General features: G+C 42.5%; 1 protein-coding gene across 1 annotated transcript; it reads right to left on the bottom strand.

Moving 5' to 3' along the window:
* Positions 1–2,590: 2,590 nt before the first annotated feature.
* sin3aa (SIN3 transcription regulator family member Aa) lies at positions 2,591–18,773 on the bottom strand. The gene is made up of 21 exons (XM_058076094.1): positions 18,274–18,773; positions 17,010–17,220; positions 15,578–15,772; positions 15,328–15,434; positions 14,311–14,635; positions 13,788–14,036; positions 13,551–13,703; positions 11,341–11,496; positions 11,166–11,255; positions 10,968–11,086; positions 10,672–10,882; positions 10,471–10,587; positions 10,155–10,393; positions 9,881–10,064; positions 8,587–9,154; positions 7,372–7,541; positions 7,111–7,284; positions 6,942–7,034; positions 5,531–5,625; positions 4,291–4,483; positions 2,591–4,211 (listed from the first exon to the last, which is right to left on the bottom strand). Exons 1-21 carry the CDS (start codon positions 18,300–18,302, stop codon positions 3,981–3,983), a joined length of 3,909 nt encoding a protein of 1,302 aa, XP_057932077.1. The 5' UTR covers positions 18,303–18,773; the 3' UTR covers positions 2,591–3,980.
* Positions 18,774–19,722: the final 949 nt, after the last annotated feature.

Below are 19,722 nucleotides of genomic sequence, written 5' to 3'. Positions count from 1 at the left end.
ATAAAAATAAGTTTAAACCGCTGTTAATATTGAGACAATATCCAATCTAATTCTAGGTTTATGCTGTAATATGAGATTTCTCATAAATATACAAATATTATAAAAGTATAACGCATTCATTCAGTATCATTTTCTACCGCTTATCCTCACAAATATAAATAAAATTTTACAAAAAAAATTTAATGGGCAGTATATGGCTATGATAATAAACAAATTAGCAGAATTAATAATATTAATGAATATTATTATTGTGTTCAACTATCAAAATAATAGTACGGATATAGTGTCAATATCTTCATTAATTTCATTTTATTTTCATTCATTCATTTTCTACCACTTTTCCTCACAAATATAAATAAAATGTTATATAAATTTTAATGGGCAGTATATGCCTATAATAATAAACATACTAGCAGAATTAATAATATTAATAAATATTATTATTGTGTTCAACTATCAAAATAATAGTACGGATATAGTGTCAACATCTTCATTAATTTCATTTTATTTTCATTCATTCATTCATTTTCTACCACTTTTCCTCACAAATATAAATAAAATTTTATATAAATTTTAATGGGCAGTATATGCCTATAATAATAAACATACTAGCAGAATTAATAATATTAATAAATATTATTATTGTGTTCAACTATCAAAATAATAGTACGGATATAGTGTCAACACCTTCATTAATTTCATTTTATTTTATGTATTTTAATTAGTAATTTATATTTTTTAAATTTTGTATAAAAATTTTGGCATTGTTATTTTACCACTAATATTACCATTATATTTCTATTTTACTTCTATGTTAATATGCTCAATGAATACAATACTGGTGGAATTGTTTTTGCTGATAAAATGAATTTAAAAAAAACAATTATATCCAAACTTGGCAAATGTAACAAAAAAGGTAATAATGTAATAAAATAATAAAACCTATTTAAAAAATTGACTCTCATTATGAGAAGAATTTGACAGCAGAAAGTGGGCTGCTGGGTGTTGTTAGCATCACCATGCTGCACTGTACCCACAGAGCATTCACTGTTTGATGCCCCGCACTCGCATGGCAAGATGGGGGGCCCCTTCCCCTGCAGAATGGGGGAGCGGACAAACAAAACAAAAGCAAACAATTCCCTCATTGAGCCATTTGCTCATTAATTTAACATCTCAGTGGGCGCACGCCTCTGCTTCTTCGTCGCTTCCCACAAGCTTTGAGAAGGAAACTGTGCACGGGGTAGCGAGTCAAACAGCAACCGTGGTACCCATTTGTCCAGGAGGGGGGGTGAGTATTAGCCTCTCTGCTAGGCCAAACTTTTGAAAAGACAACCTTTGAATGGCTGGCAGCCGTGGAGCAAAGAGACGGATTTCCTCTTTGACACTTTCTTACTGTGGAGGCCGCAGACTTCCAAGTGTGCTGCCTGCACCTGCTCGGATGGACGGCTTCCAAAAGAAACTTTTATTTGGTGCACACAGAGGGGGGGGACGTGGAACTATTTGTCAAGAAGCTGCAAGCTTACTTGGTGGTCCAAAAGAACCTCCTGGTTCACAGACAATGATGTAAAGCTACGGGACGCTGACATTTTTGGTAGGGGGAGAATTTTTTTCACAAAAAAAGGTTGCTTGCTAAATAGAATGCTGCTTCCTGGTTGAGGAAGGATGGGTGGAGGAGAACAAAAAAGGAAAGAAAACCTTCAGTTAAACAGACAGGAATCTAACATTAGTTTGCTGAGAGATGTGCTGTGAAGACACCGACTGTGGCGCTGACACAGATGATGGAAGACGTGCAGACTTTAATCCTTTTTTGGGAGAGGCGCCTGCAGCCTGGGAGTCTCTCATCATCACCAAGACTAACTAGATTATCTTCCAGCGCCAAGAAGAAGAAAGTGTGCAAAGAGAGAAGCATCCTGAGGATAAAGTGAAAGACTATTTTCCATGATATATGCATTTCAGATTAAAAGCGACACATTCATGTGTGTTAAACTCATTGAAGACTAAATGTGAATACATTTCTTTAAAATACATTCAATGCTTTTCTTAATGTAGAATCAATGAATGTGTTGTAGTGGAGAGAAGGAGGTCCTACCACTACATGACGTCATCGTCTAATTTGCATAACTGACCACGAGGCAACACTGAAGTGTGAACAGGTAGTAAAAGTTTACGTTATCTCATGTTTTAAATTTTATTTAACATGGAGTTACTGGCGTACGACGGTTGGTTTTGTGGCGTAACCATCTTATTTTATTGCCATGCTCTTATTATGAAGGCGCTACTTTACCGGCTACAGGATATGGTGCGCCGAGTTTGCCCGAGTAATGCCGAGAGGTCTGGGAAGTCACGATTGCTCGAGGATGTCAATACAAACTTGCGTTGTGGAATACTTTACTCCTTCGTGTCGTTTTCCTAAAGAACACTTACAGTTAGCGCTTCGTCGTCACTACCCGCATACACTCCTAGTTAATTGATGTTGTGTGTCAACTTACCTGTCACGTTTTTTTTAGTTCGCACGGCGACCATTTGGTGGGCCATGATTTGCTAATGGCAGAATGCCTTATGTAAGCTGTAGTGCCACAGAAAATGTACAGATACGCTGCCATCTACTGGACGAAGTTGTAATGACAAGCCATTCATTCACAACACAATGCGAATCCATTCATCTATCTTCTATGCCGCTTATCCTTACGTATAAGGGGTAGGACACATATAGACAAAACAATTATTCAAACCTATATACAATAATGTGAATATGAGCACCACGTCTTTTTAAAGGATATATAAATTATAGACAGCTAAATTAATGTATGATAAACCCTATTAAATAAACTCCACACATTTGTACATAGGCTACAAAGTTATTTTATTATTACTTTAAATAATGACTAAACGGATGAAAGACATGCTGGCGTGACTTTTTCCAATATCAAAAATACAAGGTGGTAAGGAGAGGAGTAGAAATCTATCCAGGTGAGGGCTGATGTGGGCGAGGCTTACATCACAAGGTGATTATGTCGCTTGTTATTTTTTTTTTGTACCAGGAACCAAAAGGTCACACTGAGAGGAAAATAAAATTATTTATATATATATATATATATAAAAAAAACAAACAAAAAAAACAAACCTGGATACATTTCTACTTTCCCACTTGTGTTTTTGTTTTCTCTACAGAAATAAAAAAAAGACATAGAAGAAGACCGAAAGAAGAGGGCATGGACAAATAACAGCTAAGTTTGTATCATCAACTCCCTTTGGTAAAAAGTGTAATAATAAATGTTTTTTTTTGTATGTTCTAAATGGTTAGCTTGGAAAGTTCTACTAGCACAACATCATAAAAAGTCTCAGACTATGTACAGTGTATTTACAAGTTGTGTGTGAGAGAGCGCTGGTGCATTGGCGGAGGGCTTTTCTTTTCTTTTTTTTCTTTTAAAAGGTTGACTTCCAGGGCGGCGATGATCTGTTAATAGTATATATATAATATATATATGTACTGTATATACACAAGACATGACAAGCTTTACAATGAGTCCAAACAACGTTGTGAGGCAAGTGTGTGTCCATCAAGAGGTGAAACGATATTTTGTAAGGGTTCACCTGACTGTTTGGGGAGGGGGTGCTCAGTGAATAGTGATTTTGGCCTCAACGCGGGAACGTCTCACTCCAAAACCTCCAATCTGGGAACTTAACAGTTTTTCCCTGAATAAGTGCACTTTGTATCATCTTTCCGACAGAAATCCCATTAGGATGGATTCTGCAGACACTCCAATGGTGAACGGATGTGAAAAAAAAACAAAGCACCGGGCTGCCAATAGCTGAAGTTAGGCAGCAGGACGAGACCATTCCTAAGTTTTGGCACCCCTTGTGGACAAAAGTGGTCCCAGCTAAAAACGCTGGTAAAAATGGTAATCCTGCCTCCACTGGAGCAACACAACACATACCTTAAAAACATCGCTGCATTGCCTCCGCCTGACCTGGATACTTTATGATGCCTTGCCGGAGGCACCGTACTTGACTCTGTATCTGTGGATGTCCCTGAAGTGAAGAACCTCGGGTTGCCGTGAGGTGGTGCATGGCAGCAGTCCGTCGCGCCCTTCGCCCATCAGCCACTTGTCGGTGTCGGCCCTCATGTCAGCGGTGACGTGTTCCTGGGCCCACGCCTCCACCCACGCGTGGAAGCGCTCGTGCAGCCGTGTGCTCACTCTCTCGTGGGACTGTGTGGAGACATACAATCCGATCAGACCACACGGCAGGACCATGCAAGATGGTTTTCAGGCAGACGGGAAGGTCTACCTGGTGCGCTCGCATCAGCGCCGTGCGTCTGTACATGTAGTCCTCCGACTTGAAGACGTACACCATCTTGTAAGAGTTGAGCTTGAACATGCACTCCATTTTTTCCTTGTCTAGCGGCTTCTTGCCTCCCTCGCCCGTCTCTTTGTCCAGCTGCTCTCGTCCCTTCTGGTACTTCCTGATCCGCCTCAAGTTCCTGGGTGGGGGGGTGGGGAAAGACCCTTGAAGTTTTAAAAAACCTCACTGCATGTTGTGTGTTTCATCCACATCTGCTAGTCTTTTTCAGCCTTTAAAATGTCCTTCTAAACCAGCGGTCTCAAACACGCGGCCCGTAGGACACTAGTTTGAGGCCCCCGCCTTGATATGAAAGTTTAATGTTAGTGCGGCCCGCGCAAGTTTGATATGGATGCTGTATGGTATCATGTACCCAGAAAAAATTATTACGTTTGATTAATGTTCATGTTAAAGGTTAAATAACTGTTAATAGTTATCCTCCCTATCCGTGTGGAAGTGGTAAGTTTTTGGCTATTTAAGTTTAAAGGAAATAACTTGACCGTTTAGGTCGCTAGCTTTCTAGTTTGCGAGTTAGCATGTGTCTCAAGACCCTGCAGTTGCGCAATATGTTGTAAATAAAAAGAGTATAAATGTGACTATAGTCGTGTTTTGTCATGTCTACAGGGCTCTAATAATGCTTTGTTCATTTTAATCTGAAAATAATAATTTGTCTACCCACCAACTATATGTGGTTTCTTCAGTTTTTATTATTTGGTGTTTTATTATTATTATTATTATTATATTTATTTATTACTGATTGATTGATTTTCTTTATTCTTGATTTGTTTATTTATTTTTCATCTTATTCTGTGCAGAAACATAAAAATTAAGATATTTGAGAACAGTGGAATGTTTTATCAGAGCTTTTATTGTAGAAAATCGGAACCAAAGCACTGAAAAAGTTTGTATATTTTTCTGTTTTTAATAAATGCGTTTTGTTTTTTTTTGGAAAACCTGATGCGGCCCAGCCTTGCCCAGACCCTAGCTCCAGTGGCCCACAGGTAAATTGAGTTTGAGACCCCTGCTCTAAACTAATGTGCTGTTAAAATCAATGCTTGAGATGTAGAGGTGTCACGGTGATTAGAAATGTATGGACTTAGAAAACCACAATGTATCCCTCTGGATATCTCGTATCATAATGTCGGTACACTTGGTATCAGTTTAGTGTCTTAAATAAAATAAAACTCACCTGGGAAGGAAAACGGGCTTCTGAGCAAGATGCTCCCTCAGCTCTGGAGTGGTGGAGTCCGGGTTCAAGTAACGCCCCACGTAATCGGACCAACGCTGTAGAGACAAAATACACATGAAAAAAATAAATAAATGTGTTCTTACTTGAAGCTTACGTAAAAAAAAAACCTTAAACTGTATTAGGGAAAGCAGGAAGTGAACAAATGTAACAGTTACTGATTGTAAAAGTACCAGATGGAGGGGTAGGATTTAATAAGCTTTGCTTCTTCCTACTCCTTTTGGACATGTGGAACTGTGAACTGATTATGTGATGCATTCAATTGTAATCTGATGCATGTTCAAATGAAATTAAACTTTTACCATTACGTTGCTCTGAACAGGAAGTCATTTCATGCATATTTTAATGTTGTGTAATGGACACTGCTTAAGCAAGGCCAGGAAAGTTTATTCATGGAGCACCAGTTGTACACAAGGTAATTCAGGGTGCTTTATAGAAAATAATTCTAAACTCATTGCATAAAATATAAGTAGTGTTGCTGTGAGTACATGTCTCTTCCTTACAACTACAACGAGTGGTACAATATGTTTTTTTCATGTTTTTGATACAAAATGGAAATAAGCTGGTCTAAACTGAATCAGAACTGTATTAGCTGTGTTTTTGTCCATCCATCCAAATTAGACGATGATTGAGTCCAGCAAGTTTCAGATGAAATGGCCACTGTGTTCTTGCAAGGGATATTCCATCCATCCATTTTCAATGCAGCTTTTTTTCACTCGGGTCGCTGGGGTATGCTGGAGCCTATCCCAGCTAACTTCAAGCGAGAGGCGGGGTACACCCCGGACTGGTGGCCAGCCAATCACAGGGCACATATAGACAAACAACCATTCACACTCACATTCATACCTATGGACAATTTGGAGTGGCCAATTAACCTAGCATGTTTTTGGAACGTGGGAGGAAACCGGAGTACCCGAAGAAAACCCACACACGCACGGGGAGGTGCCAGGTCCAGGTCCCAGGTCCCGATCTCCTGACCCTGTGGCCAACATGCTAACCACTCGTACACCGTGCAGCCTCTTCATGATGTTATTGCAATATAATTTGTAGTATTAATGGTGGACCCCAGGAAGCCTAGCAACCGCTGGAGAGGACACTAATGGGTATCTAAATAAATAAACAAAGCCATGTGGCAAAGCGCCAAAAGATATAGTGCAGAATCTTTAAAAATATATATATATATTCGGAGCTCAATGAGCTGAAGTTGTTGCTATGACAACATTGATGTGTTTTCACCAACAGCAGTACCACTTTTAGTATTATATCATAATGAATTTTGGCAAATGAGCTACAGTACATGCAGGACATGATGCAATACTAGCAGTGGTCAATGGCTGCCGGGTGCGTTTCTCACCTCCGCCTCCAGCGGTTCATCTGAGTTCTCCTCCTCGGTGTCAAGCAACTCCACCGTCAGCTGCACCAGGCCCCTGTTTCTCACAAACATCACCTGTGAGGATGAAAATGTGATGTAGACACTCTTTCATGAGCCATGAGACTGTCTTTATTTTTTGTATTTTTTGTACCTTGAAGCAGTTCTCGTCCGACATGAGCTGCTCAGCCTTGCGTTGATAGGCCGCCTCAGCGGCACTTCTGGTGGACAGCGTAGACATGGAACCCCCGCAAGCGTTATTAGCACTCTCTGCCAAGTAGAGGTCCGTCACCTGCACACAGATCTCGTCGCTTACGATGTGCTGGAGCTGCGAGGAGTTGACATGAAATAAAGAAGCTTTAACGAGATGGCACAGTGACTGACACTCGCAGGCGGGCGAGGAGAAGACGCTCACCTGACGGACAATGCTTTGTATGAGCTTGTCCATGGTGAAGGCGATGTAGGCGTGAATGGTGAACATCTCCCTCAGCGAGTCTTCGTACTGCGACGCCTCCATGTTTCCATCCAACAAGTTGCGAATCATCTCCAAGAAGGCAGAGTAGTAAACCTCGACATCGATGTCCACTGTAGGGAGGACAATATGGATATTTTCAATCAGACCTTACACATGGTGGGTAAACTAGTTGATCTGTAAATGCATCATTACGTTTTTCCAACTATTTTTGATTATGCATCATTATGATTGGCAAGGATCGACGTCCATGCCAAAAAAAACCTACAAGTAATTAGAACAAAATATCTATAAATCTGCTTAATATGCAATTTTGAGGGTAAAAATGAATTAAAATGTAATATATTTTGTTGGTGTCACATAAATTCATGTTGAAATTGGAAGTAGGGGTAGGAAATAGGGTTTTTGGCACCCAAGAATCCTAATAGGGAACCGACAGCAGGGCAGCAATGGTGGTTGATGGACAGCCCTTTGTTTACTATGGTACCACCATATGACTATAAAACTATTTACTGTATTTTCTGGACTATAAGTTGAGAGAAAAACATATGTAAGTCGCACTGGAGTATAAGTCACATTTTTTGCGGGTCATTTATTTTAAAAACTACTTGACCAAAACAGACATTACGTCCTCTTGGAAGGCAAGTTCTAACAATAAAAGAATAGAGAACAGGCTGAATAGGTGTAAGATATGCTAACACAATGGTTATTCAGCTACACAAAAAACAAACATGAACAGAAACGGTGTCCAGTGTTTATGTAACATACATATTTTTTTTCATTTATAAGTCACAGGAACAGCCAACCTATGAAAAAAAGTGTGACTTATAGTCCGGAAAATGCAGTATATATCTGATGTAGCAGATGATGAGCTGGACTGGAATGGTTGGCGGAAAAATTGGCGTTATGGCTAGATGACGACGTGAATGTTTGCGAAGGAATGAAAACACGCTAAAGTCTGTTTTATACCCGCCAAGGCACCTGCAGTACACAGTGTTTCCTCGTTTATCGAAGGAGATACTTTCCAAAAAAAGGTGAACCGCAGTGTGGTGCTGCAGACCATAAAGGCTGTGATTGGTCGGCTTGTAATACATTATTTCCAGTGAGAACGCCTTGTTCGACAATTTGAAATCAATATCTGCAATATCTGTTACTCACTGGGCTCCTTCAGTCTCAGCTGGATGGCGGGGTTGTCGTTCTTCTCCTTCTTGAGCCCCAGCACCTCTCTCTCCCACTCGCGCTCCCGCACATCCTCCTCGATCTGCCTCTCGGCCTGCCAGTAGAGGCGGAGCAGCCGCGAGCACAGCGTGTGGTGCAGCCGCAGGAAGATGTACCAGTTGTTGTTGACGTGGAAGAGGTTGTAGGCGTCGTCACAGCCGCGCAGCTTCTGCGCCGCCGTGTTGCTGAAAAGCAGCTTGGACTTGGGAGGGCTCCCGCCGCCGGGGATGCCGTTGTGCTTTTTCTCCTCCATGTCCATTTCCTCTTCCTCCTCCTCCTCCTCCACGTCAGAGAGCTCACCACGCTGCGCGAAGAGCAGGTCGGGGACAAAGTGGTACATGATCTGCTTGATCTTGTACTTGTCCTCTTTTTGGATGCTGGTCTGACGCTTGACGTGGTGGATGATGAGGGCTGCTGCGTCCTCCAGGATCTGGCGGTCCTCGTATGCTAGAGTCTGGTGAGGGCCCGTGGGCAGGCTGGCGTTGTCTTCTGATGCCTGTTCCTGGCGCTGCAAGGAGAAAAATATTTTTTAAATATTATCTAAAATACACATCGGTCCTTTCATGACTAATTTAAAAGCATGGTCGTAGATAAACACAATGCATTGCATGCATGCATTCCTCTGAGAATCATCCAAATGATGATATGCTATTGATAAATTTGCTGTTGCAAAATAAATAAATCAGATGAAATAATAGCCCTTTAAACACCAAAGTTGCAAACTTTCTCCAAGTAATATAATAATAACTAATCTATAAGGGAAAAAAGAACGATATCTGAGCATCGACAACCAACATGCACTGGCTTAATGTTGGTAAAAAAACGAAATTTTAGACTGGATATTATTTCAAACAAGTAATTTAATTCCTTCCTTCCTAGATATTTCTTCATTTCCACACAAAACTACGACTAGCCATCTCTGTGTGGAGTTTGCATGTTCTCCCCGTGCATGCGTGGGTTTTCTCCGGGTACTCCGGTTTCCTCCCACATTCCAAAAACATGCTAGGTTAATTGGCGACTCCAAATTGTCCATAGGTATGAATGTGAGTGTGAATGGTTGTTTGTCTATATGTGCCCTGTGATTGGCTGGCGACCGGTCCAGGGTGTACCCCGCCTCTCGCCTGAAGACAGCTGGGATAGGCTCCAGCACCCCCACCACCCTCAGTAGAAAACGAATGAATGAAAATCATATGTGGTAGATCCAAGGATGATAAAAAAAGGGGCAGGCGCTCACTTCGTCGTAGATGCTTTCTATTTCGTTGAGTAGGGACTTGGAGCGCAGCACTTTGGTGTCGTTCTGTTTGAAGTTGATGCCTTGATGGTCCAGAGACTTGAGGTAATACTTCTCGTTCTGCTCTCGCCAGATTTTGTTGAAGCCTCGCTGGGCTTCCCGCCACTCCTCCTCCTTGGTCTTTAGCCTGAGTTGACATGTAATGGGATGAAAATTCACTGAAAATCACTGATGATTCTTTTTTCTTCTCTCTCTCTTATCCCTGTTGGACACCTACCTCTTCAGCACGATGGGGACGGAGATGGCAGGGTTTTTCTTCAGCCCGTCGATGATGTCCGGAGCTTTATCACCATATATCCTCTGAATGGCTTTTCGATGAACCACCTCGGACGAACCGCCCAGCGTGTTGTCCAAACGAAACTTGGCCTGCTCCTCTGCTGACATCCTGGAGAGCTTGCGTTGGACGGTCTCCAGAACTCGGATGGTGGCCAGGTTGGTTTCCAGCACCACATCCAACTGTGCGGAGAAAAACAACCATTTTTATTTTGTCCTTGTTCATCCTTTCTTAAATCTTTGCATTTGTGATGACTTACCTCAAAGCGTTCATCTTCACACCTGTAGATGTGCTCCTCGTACTGCGTCTTCTTGGAACTAACAAAAGTGGAGTCCTCAGACCACGAGGGCAAGGACACCCAGGTATCATTCAGGACCTGAATCGAGACATAAAACACAGAAAGTCGTTAATCAGATCCTTGATCCTCCTCATGGTTTTACTTTTCTGGTTCTGCGCTCACCTCTTTACATAGCGGAGTTCTGCCGGTGCATTTAGGCTGCTGATAGCTTTTAGGCAGCGCTCTGTAACTGGAGCCCAGCCTCTTGCAGGAAGCATAGTCAATCTCCATGGCGATACCCTCGGTGGCCCGTTCCTTGGGGTACGTCTCCAAGTGGGCCATTTCTCGAAAGCACAGAAAGTTTTTGAACCAGGTAAACAGCTCTGGGAATTTCCTGGTGCGAGAGCGGGAAAGAACAGATGTTGGACGATGGGACACAATGTAAAAAAAGAGGAGGAGTCAAAGAGCCGGGTGCTCACCCTAAGAAGGGCAGCACCAGCTGCACTAGTTCACTCCGGGAGATCACCTCCTGATTGAAAATGACCAAACATCGCAGGAAGTTGTCGTAGGCCTCCGCACTCCGCAAGGCTTTGCGAACCTTTCAAACATGTGCAAAGTCACGATCAGCGCAAACAGATGGCATCCATTTTGGCAAAGAAAAAAACAAGTAAACGCACCTTTTCAAAAAAAAGAGATTCCGTTCCGCTTCCATGCTTGCTGGCCTCCGCCAATGAAGAATCTTTCAAATTCAGAAACTTGGGCTTCTTCTGTGGCAATGTTGCAGAGAGGTACGTGAGTTGCAAAGCAGTCCCCGTCAGTGGGAGTAACAGGAGCAAGTTCAAGTATGTGTACCTTCATGGGGGGCGGGGCCCCCGGAGTGGGATGCCGGCGGATCTGGCAGCCATTCTGATTCGGCCTTTGCTTGTTATTGAGTTGCAGCTTCTTTGCGGTGCCGCCGTGATCGTTACGAACGGACTCGGCCTTCTCGGCTGTCGTCTTGTTCAACAGCTGAGGGTCAAATATTTAAACAGTTAGCGCATGATACACAGCACTTCTCTCACGTCTCTCAGCTAGGTTTGGAATTATCTTATTCTTCCTGCTCCTTTTTGGACATGTGGAATTGTAATATATGACATATTAACTTGTATGCATGTTTAAAACTAGTTCACCATTACCATAATCAAATATCTAGCAATGTTATTAAAAGCAATGTTTCCACTATTTCATGTGTGTTATTTATTGATCCCACATTCCAAAAACATGCTAGGTTAATTGGCCACTCCAAATTGTCCATAGGTATGAATGTGAGTGTGAATGGTTGTTTGTCTATATGTGCCCTGTGATTGGCTGGCCACCAGTCCAGGGTGTACCCCGCCTCTCGCCCAAAGACAGCTGGGATAGGCTCCAGCAACCCCCGCGAGGAAAAGCGCTAGAAAATGAATGAATGAATGAATATTGACTACTGGGGTACTCAACACATAATATATGTATATGTAATCATCTGATTCCATACATTTCTAATTTCATAATTGCGACGGCTTTTGTCAGATCCATAAATACTGCAGCTACGCACTTACTGTGCCATGGAGGTTGAAATATTAGCTCTGCCAATATTAGCTCTATATACATATTTACTATCTACATTGGCCGCCGCCCCGACTGATGAACACATCACGAGCCTCAAAACTCACCACAACCTGGCAAGTGCTCGCCTACCAAATGCCACGCAAAGCGCCACCCCGGCGAGACATTTGCATGGCACGTTTTGCAGGGTGCAAACATAATATCACTCTCACAACGTAAGCCCCACACGGGAGACAGGCTTGTTTTCACTTCTGCTCCTGTGTGTCACAGTAAACGTGTTACCTCGGGTACCGTAGTGGAGGACAGGAAGTGGTGTCGGGGGTTCAGAGTTGAGTTTTAGCTTGTTGTGGGTTATGGTCCCAACAGTAGCCCATGTCATTGTTGTGATTATTGTGACTGTGCTTGTTGTAAGATCATTTAAACCTGAAATAAATGCCTGTTCTGGAGATCCCGTCAGGTGCTTGTCTCACCAAACAATTACTGACACCTAGTGGCGATATGTAGAATACTACATTCATGATCAGAATATTTCTTCTGCCAAGTATTTGTATTTTGGTTAATTTAGCCATTTTTGAAAGAATACAATTTGTTTAAATGTGCATTTTACTTATAATAGGCAGTATTCAACCAAGAAGTATTAATCTTTTTTTTAATGTGAGAGTTTTTTTAGTGAAGGAGGGACTGTATAAGGCATTCAAGAGAGACCTTCAAAGCTGTTCTGATATGTAGTACCCTACTCTGGTCACTAGGTGTCAGTCATGTTACTTTAATGTTTGGTAAGAGACAGACGCACCAGACTATCATTGGAACAACAGTCTTTTATTGCAGGTTCAAAGATAGGCAACTGTTAGGGCTTTAACAATCTCCAAGCTAACCCCCAACATCACTTCCTGTCTGCCCGCCACGTAGCTCCCCTTGCACCTGAACACATCAACAGCAACACACACAAGCACAAGGCATACTTAGTTATATCCAAAAATATTCACATGAAAGATGGCAACAGGCCAATATTTTTGGCTCTGGTCGGGTCTGTAACCAATTAACTGTGGTAAAAGAGGGATTAGTGTATTAGTGTATTCTTTTATGAAACTAAGTAAAGAGCCTTATGTGTGCATTCCTCCCCTAAGTGGAGGAACAATTGCCAAAGACTACTACACTGAACGTGCGAGTCCCTTTGTTGATGGCCCTCAACAGTCATCCCAAAGCTGACAAAGTGGCAAATAAACTGGACCAAACCAAAGCCCTTTTCAAACTGCCTGTAAAAGCCAGCATGTTTCCACCTTCTTTGTAGCAATATGGAATATGGCAACGAAAACAACCTGACAATTTTAATAAATACTAGATCTACAGCAAGTGCTCTATTTTGTGGGATATCTGTGTGAAATGGGTTCAATAACAGAACAATTTCCTAGGTGGAAGCAAAAAATAATACTGTATATGCTAACACATACAGTGTGCACTGTATCAGCGCCACTCACCACTGAACTGTTGGCATCTGGAAGAAACTGTCCAAACTCTGAAAGCAGGTCCTCCTGGTTCTTGAAGAGCCGAGCCACCTGAGCATACACCTCCTGCTCCGTCAGGGCCGGGGTGTAGTTGCCGCCAGCCTCCTTCGCATTCCGTTGCTCCTTCTGGAGCGGATTAATATCATAACATAATGACAAAATCACTGCATGATTTGTTCCTCTGAATCGTCATCAGGAGCTTCAGCTGACCTGGTACGTGTGCAGGATCTCCAGGAAGGCTTTGTAGATGTTGGGTTGACCCTGGAAGCGGTTCTTAATCTTGTTGACGTAGTTGATGGCGTGGTTGAACTCCACTGGCTGGTTGTTCTGTGCCAGTGGACCAGCAGGGGTCCCACTGAGCGGTGGGGGGAGCTGCATGGGCGGGGAGCGCGGGGCGGTGTACGTAGGGATGGACGGATTGGTCTGGCTGCCTGGCGTTAGCGCCTGAGGCTGGGCAGGCTGCAGATGGTGTAACACATATGACACGGAGGTTGTATGACTTTGACCAAGGTCAAATTCATGCAATCACGATTAACCTGAAAGCTCTTCCAGCAGGTACATTTGTGCTAAAATCTCTTTATAAGAATAAAAGGCATAAAAGTCATGTGACTGCTACTGACCAATCAACAAAACTGATGATATCGATGAGCAAATATTGCTTCATTTAAATGACTAAACTATATTTTACCAGTATATCGTTGATAGTGCAGGTTTTAAAATGGTCCAAACTCACTTTGCTCATTTTGGCAGGGGAAGGCTGCGTGAGAAGGACTGCAGCACTGGTCGTGGTGGTGGTGGCGGCAGCGGCAGCGGAGGAAGTCATGGGGGGGATCTGGACCTGGTGCTGGGCGCCTGCTCCTGTGATGGGGATGTTCTGCACGGAAATGCCGTGTGGGGTGATGTGGTGGATCTGACCGGGCGTTGTCACGTTGACCAGGTCGTTGGTCTGGACCTCTATCTTGTAACCGGGCGGCAGGAAAGTGTTGAAGCCCATGATGAGGTCGGGGTGACCCTTGAAAAGCTGCGACACCCTGCTGATGACCCCGGGGGTGTCGATACTGGCCCAAAACAAAAACAAACAGGATTTAAATGTCGCTCTGTATGCATGTTACACAACTTGCAGTATTTCACAAAAGTGTAAGTCACGTCGATACTATAGATCAGGGGTCTCAAACATGCGGCCCGTGGGCCAAATGTGGCCCGCAGGACACTAGTTTGAGGCCCCCGCCTTGATATGAAAGTTTAATGTTAGTGCGGCCCGCGCAAGTTTGATATGGATGCTGTATGGTATCATGTACCCAGAAAAAATTATTACGTTTGATTAATGTTCATGTTAAAGGTTAAATAACTGTTAATAGTTATCCTCCCTATCCTTGTGGAAGTGGTAAGTTTTTGGCTATTTAAGTTTAAAGGGAATAACTTGCAGGCTACCATTTTCGGTCGCTAATATGTTGTAAATAAAAAAAAAAGTATAAATGTGACTATAGTCAGTGCTAGCTCTCTAGCACTGAAAACGTTTGTATATTTTTCTGTTTTTAATAAATACGTTTTTTTTTTTTGGAAAACCTGATGCGGCCCAGCCTTGCCCAGACCCTAGCTCCAGTGGCCCCCAGGTAAATTGAGTTTGAGACCCCTGCTCTAGAATATATCCACAACAAAAAATCTTGCTGAAATGTTAGGGGCTTAAACACTGGAACTATGCATAGGGATTACTATTTGTCATTCTGTAAGAACCAAAAGAGGGGTTCACCTTTGTGACTTGAACTCTTTCATTATGTCCAGAAAGTCGTTATAAACCTGAGGCTGGTTGCCAAACTGCAGCTTGACTTGGTCCAAGTACGACAAGGCATCCTCCACCTGCGGAGAAAAGTACATCACATTCTCAAATCATTTCGTCGGGAACCTTTCATGTTACAATGTCTCAACTGGTGAAGATGTGTGTCGCAATACTTTTGAGTAAAAGTAACACTTCCTCTCTGGCGGCAAAGTTGCACACTCACCTTGAGCCGCTGGAACTGCTGCTGGCCTTGTGTCGAGGCCTGAGGTGCAGCCGTGTGAGTGTGTGCTGGCATCACAGAGGGCCCGTGGGATTGGACGGCGGCCACTGAGGCAGGGCTGTGATGGTGAGAGCCCCCGTGGACGGCCGGGCTTGGAGCGTGCCCATGATTGCCACTGTTCTGTGTCGCTGTGGGAACCTGTGAAAGCCCATGTGATGGCACGCAGATGAGTAAATTACATCTTCCTTCCATGTGTTCACTGATGATGTACACAGATGGTTATTCTCAGGCCCTTTCTCGTCATTTCTTGGAACCAAAACAATTTTCGGTCTCATTCATTACTTTCTTTTCCTTCCTTAGCATGCATGTATCAAACCGTAACACAAACATATCGAACCGGATTACAAATGTTCTGTGACTGTCCTTAAAAATAAGAGCTCCGTTTGCCCAACGTCAACATAAACATAACAAGTGTGTTATTCAAAATATCTTACATATGCAGTTGGAATTGCATGGGTGACTACATCTTCCTTCATCACAAGCACAGGCATTAGTTTGTTGAAGACTTAGTTGCAATGTGTGCGGAGGCTGTAATCCCATTAGAAAAGTTTGTTACCAATAAATAAATGTTCTTTACAATTTGAGACAAGAGTATGTCATTAAATGACTTAAGGTTTGTAGCTTTATATACAAGACAGCTGAATTTAAATTTTATATTGTCATATCGTGATACATCCCAAAAATATTGTGATCTGCTAAAGTTTATATCTTCCAACCCTAATACACACTATAACTTATAAAGATCTTTTGATATTCATTTTCACTATTTCATTTTACTTAGTTTTGATTTTTTTGTACGGTACTGCAATTTACTGCGAAGTGCTGTACTGAGTGCTCTGTAAAAAATGGCCACAGTACGTTGTAATTTTAATAATAATAAGTATAATGATAATAAAATAATAAGTTATGTTTCAGTATTAACAATGATTAACTTCTTTTACACTTGTATGACTGTAAAGAATGTTAAAATGTGACTTAAAGGGATAGTTTTTTGACATAAAGTTCCATGACATCCCCATCAGCAGTGTAGGCCATCAACAGTGACTGACCCTCTACTTGGTCCCGTAAGCCCAGTTCTGGTCCGAACACACTGCTGATGGGGATGTCATGCAACTTTATGATGGCGACAATTTTACTTTAGAAGAGATAATCTCTATTTTTATGATTTCCTATGAGGAATTTTGGCCAGCTTTCCAGATTGGCTTTAACGGTCCAACTTTGCTGCTTTTCCAGCATGGGAGCATCCCCACAGTACAACTGTGGTGCCCAGTGGTTATCCTCATTTTTAGTGTGGAACTGCGTTGACAGTGTTTGTACATTCATGGAGCATATCAGAAATGAAAGCAGACTCCCTAGTGGACATGTGATTGCGTACCTGGTATCCCTGCGGGACAGAGTACTGCACAGCCGCGGTGGGCTGCATGCTGTCCGACACGGCCTCGTACACAGCTGGTGCCGGGGCCAGGAGGCGATGCTGGAAGGTGTCCGCGCTTCCCGGGAGGCGCCGCTGCTGGGACGCAAAAACGGTTTCCTGATCCTCCAGTCGCCGCTTCATTATGAACTCATATTTGAGGGAGCTGAGAGACCTGGGAAGGCAAAGAGAAACCTGCATTAGTGGAGTGGTCCTCATTTTTTCGTATGACTGTAAATGACATTTGACAACGACACAGATATACAACATATTTGGATGGATCCGCCATATTTTACACCATGGATGAATTCCATTTTGGAGTGCTTCAGGATCTTCTCCCCAAAAATAAATGAAAGTCACCATGTATTTACTAGAAGTGGGCTGATCAATACATATACCAATATTATCGACACTTGGACAGTATTGCATCAGATTAAATCTGATATTTTTGACAAATGTATTAAATACTTATTTGTTTCCATAAACTTTTGTGGTTTTGGTAGTGTTGTTCGAATATATTGTTTACAAACTCAGCGAATACGGTCTTGGACACAGCATGGGCTTTCGGAGGAAAAAGTCAAAAAGATATGAGAGCCTATAGCTTATATGGTTTTGTTTACTAATTTCGCACTATTAACTTTTCTAAAGAATATGTAGCGAAAGGGGATAATTTATTTTGTCTTTGTCTTATATTGTTGTGTTAAATATTGCTAAATTATTCACAGAAAAGTTTGTTTATGTAAGGCAAAAATAACAAAATGATGCAATGATGTTGAAAAACGCCCAAATAAAGAGTATGATCGATACTTGTCCTCTGTTTACTTGGTATCGGCTTGTTACCAAAATGTGTAGTTTTTCATCCAACTGTAGTATTTACCTGTTTTATCGCCTATAAAACGGCATGGTAAATAATTAACAAAATGATAAAATAGTACAAATCTCAGTAGCCAATCAAACGTCCTGGACTGTTGGTGTTGCTACGTCACGTAAGCAACAAACAGGTGCTATGTACGGGACGTAGAATCTATTTACATTTTGCCAATAAAACACAACTCTCTCCCTTTATAAAGCAAGAAGCCTCGACATTACTTGTTTAAAGCGTAAACTCAATTTAAAGTATACACAATTTTCTGTCAACTTGTTAGCAACGCCGCTAGTTAGCTTGGTTGCTCCGGGGAGGGGTGGTGGATAACTTCACTCAAATAAGGCCACAAAATCAAAATATCACCTCGCACATGTTTGCCTGGAAGCCGACATCCCGGCGTCCCGTCCGTTCGTCCGCCGCCCATTTCACGGCCTAGCAACACACAAGCACCGAGCTCCATTCCAGCGCCCGCCATTTGGAGCTTGTGGCGCAGGAGGGGCTCCGACGAGACGCTCCACGTCAATGGGAGGTAAGCAAGTAAAAGTAATACGGATGCTCACCGCCTCGTCGCTACATAAATCGGGATGTTTTCTTTTTTTAATCACATTTATTTCGCATTGAAGCTTTATCGTGATGGTGTTTCGCGGTGCCTTGCTGGTAAGCTACTAGCTAATGTAAACAACATGAGGTGCCCGACGTCCTGTGGCGACCAAAAAGGAAGCACATGCGACTAAAAGCATTAGCATTGTGTTGCTAAAGCTAGCGATTCGTTTTGAGTTCATCCTGTAAATGTTATGACATATTTCTGGCAAGTAACGGACATTTAATATCTGTTTAGTGTGCTCTTAAGGGCAGTCTTGTGATGGAAGGATCAATGCTAGCTAGTTGTTAGCTTGCTGAATGAACCTCAACTCACCCCTCTCCTTAAGTTCGCCGATGGTGCTACGGTAATCCGTTTTTGGTGGGGGATAACTGGGATGCTTCAGGGCCTGGGTATGCAGTCTGCATGGAACGTTGTGTCAAACGCGACTTGTAAATGTGTAAATAAAACGAAAAGTGGAAGCTGCAAAGTGGAACAAAAATCTCCCCGGAGAGAGGAAAACAATCTCCCGTTAGGTTAGCTTGTGGGTTGGGGCTATTGTGGCCACGCCCCTTTAGGGTTTTCTATTGGTTCATTTAGAGAGAGGGCGTGATTCGGAGAGATGGCGACGCTTCCGGATTGGTCAGTATGCGCTGTGTCAATCATGATATGACGCTCCTTTTGCCCCGGAGCTGTCCCATTTTGACTTGAAGCGCGACAATGGCTGATGTGAGAAACCATAGAAGTACACAACATTGGAAGGAAATGTATAAAGATAAACATCACATTTAGGTTTGCTTGAACACACCGGCTTTTGAGTGTGTGCGGCTTAAGCAAACACGCAATGTGATCGATGAGTGCTCGTGAGTGGCTATCTCGCCTTTCGTTTGAAATTTAAGAACAAAAGCATATGTTTTAGATTGTTTGTTTATGGTTATTAACACACTTAGAGTCATATGTAACACTTTCCATTTAATTTGAAACAATGAAATTACAAATAGTCCACGCTGTTTTAAAATGTTTCGCCAAACACTTCCTGGTTTTAAACGTGACACTGGACGCTCTTGGGTTTTGTCCCGCCCACTTTTTTGTGGCGCTACAACCAATCGTGACTCTTTGAGGCATTTGCAGCCTCCCGCCCCTTCGTTGAAAAGAGAGGCGGAGCCTCGCCAAAATAAGATGGTGGGCGATACTGCAAATTTTGGTATCAACATGATACCATGTATATACCC

Source organism: Doryrhamphus excisus, chromosome 6 (assembly GCF_030265055.1).
Source record: "Doryrhamphus excisus isolate RoL2022-K1 chromosome 6, RoL_Dexc_1.0, whole genome shotgun sequence".
NCBI lineage: Eukaryota > Metazoa > Chordata > Actinopteri > Syngnathiformes > Syngnathidae > Doryrhamphus > Doryrhamphus excisus.
This window is presented reverse-complemented; position numbering and strand designations above follow the sequence as displayed.

Coding starts and splice junctions, on each gene's coding strand:
- sin3aa (XM_058076094.1), bottom strand. CDS start 18,302: ATGTCGGCTTCCAGGCAAACATGTGCGAG. Junction 11,087..11,165: donor AATCTCTTTTTTTTGAAAAG/GTGCGTTTACTT, acceptor CATGTTTGAAAG/GTTCGCAAAGCCTTGCGGAG. Junction 9,155..9,880: donor TAGAAAGCATCTACGACGAA/GTGAGCGCCTGC, acceptor TTCTCCTTGCAG/CGCCAGGAACAGGCATCAGA.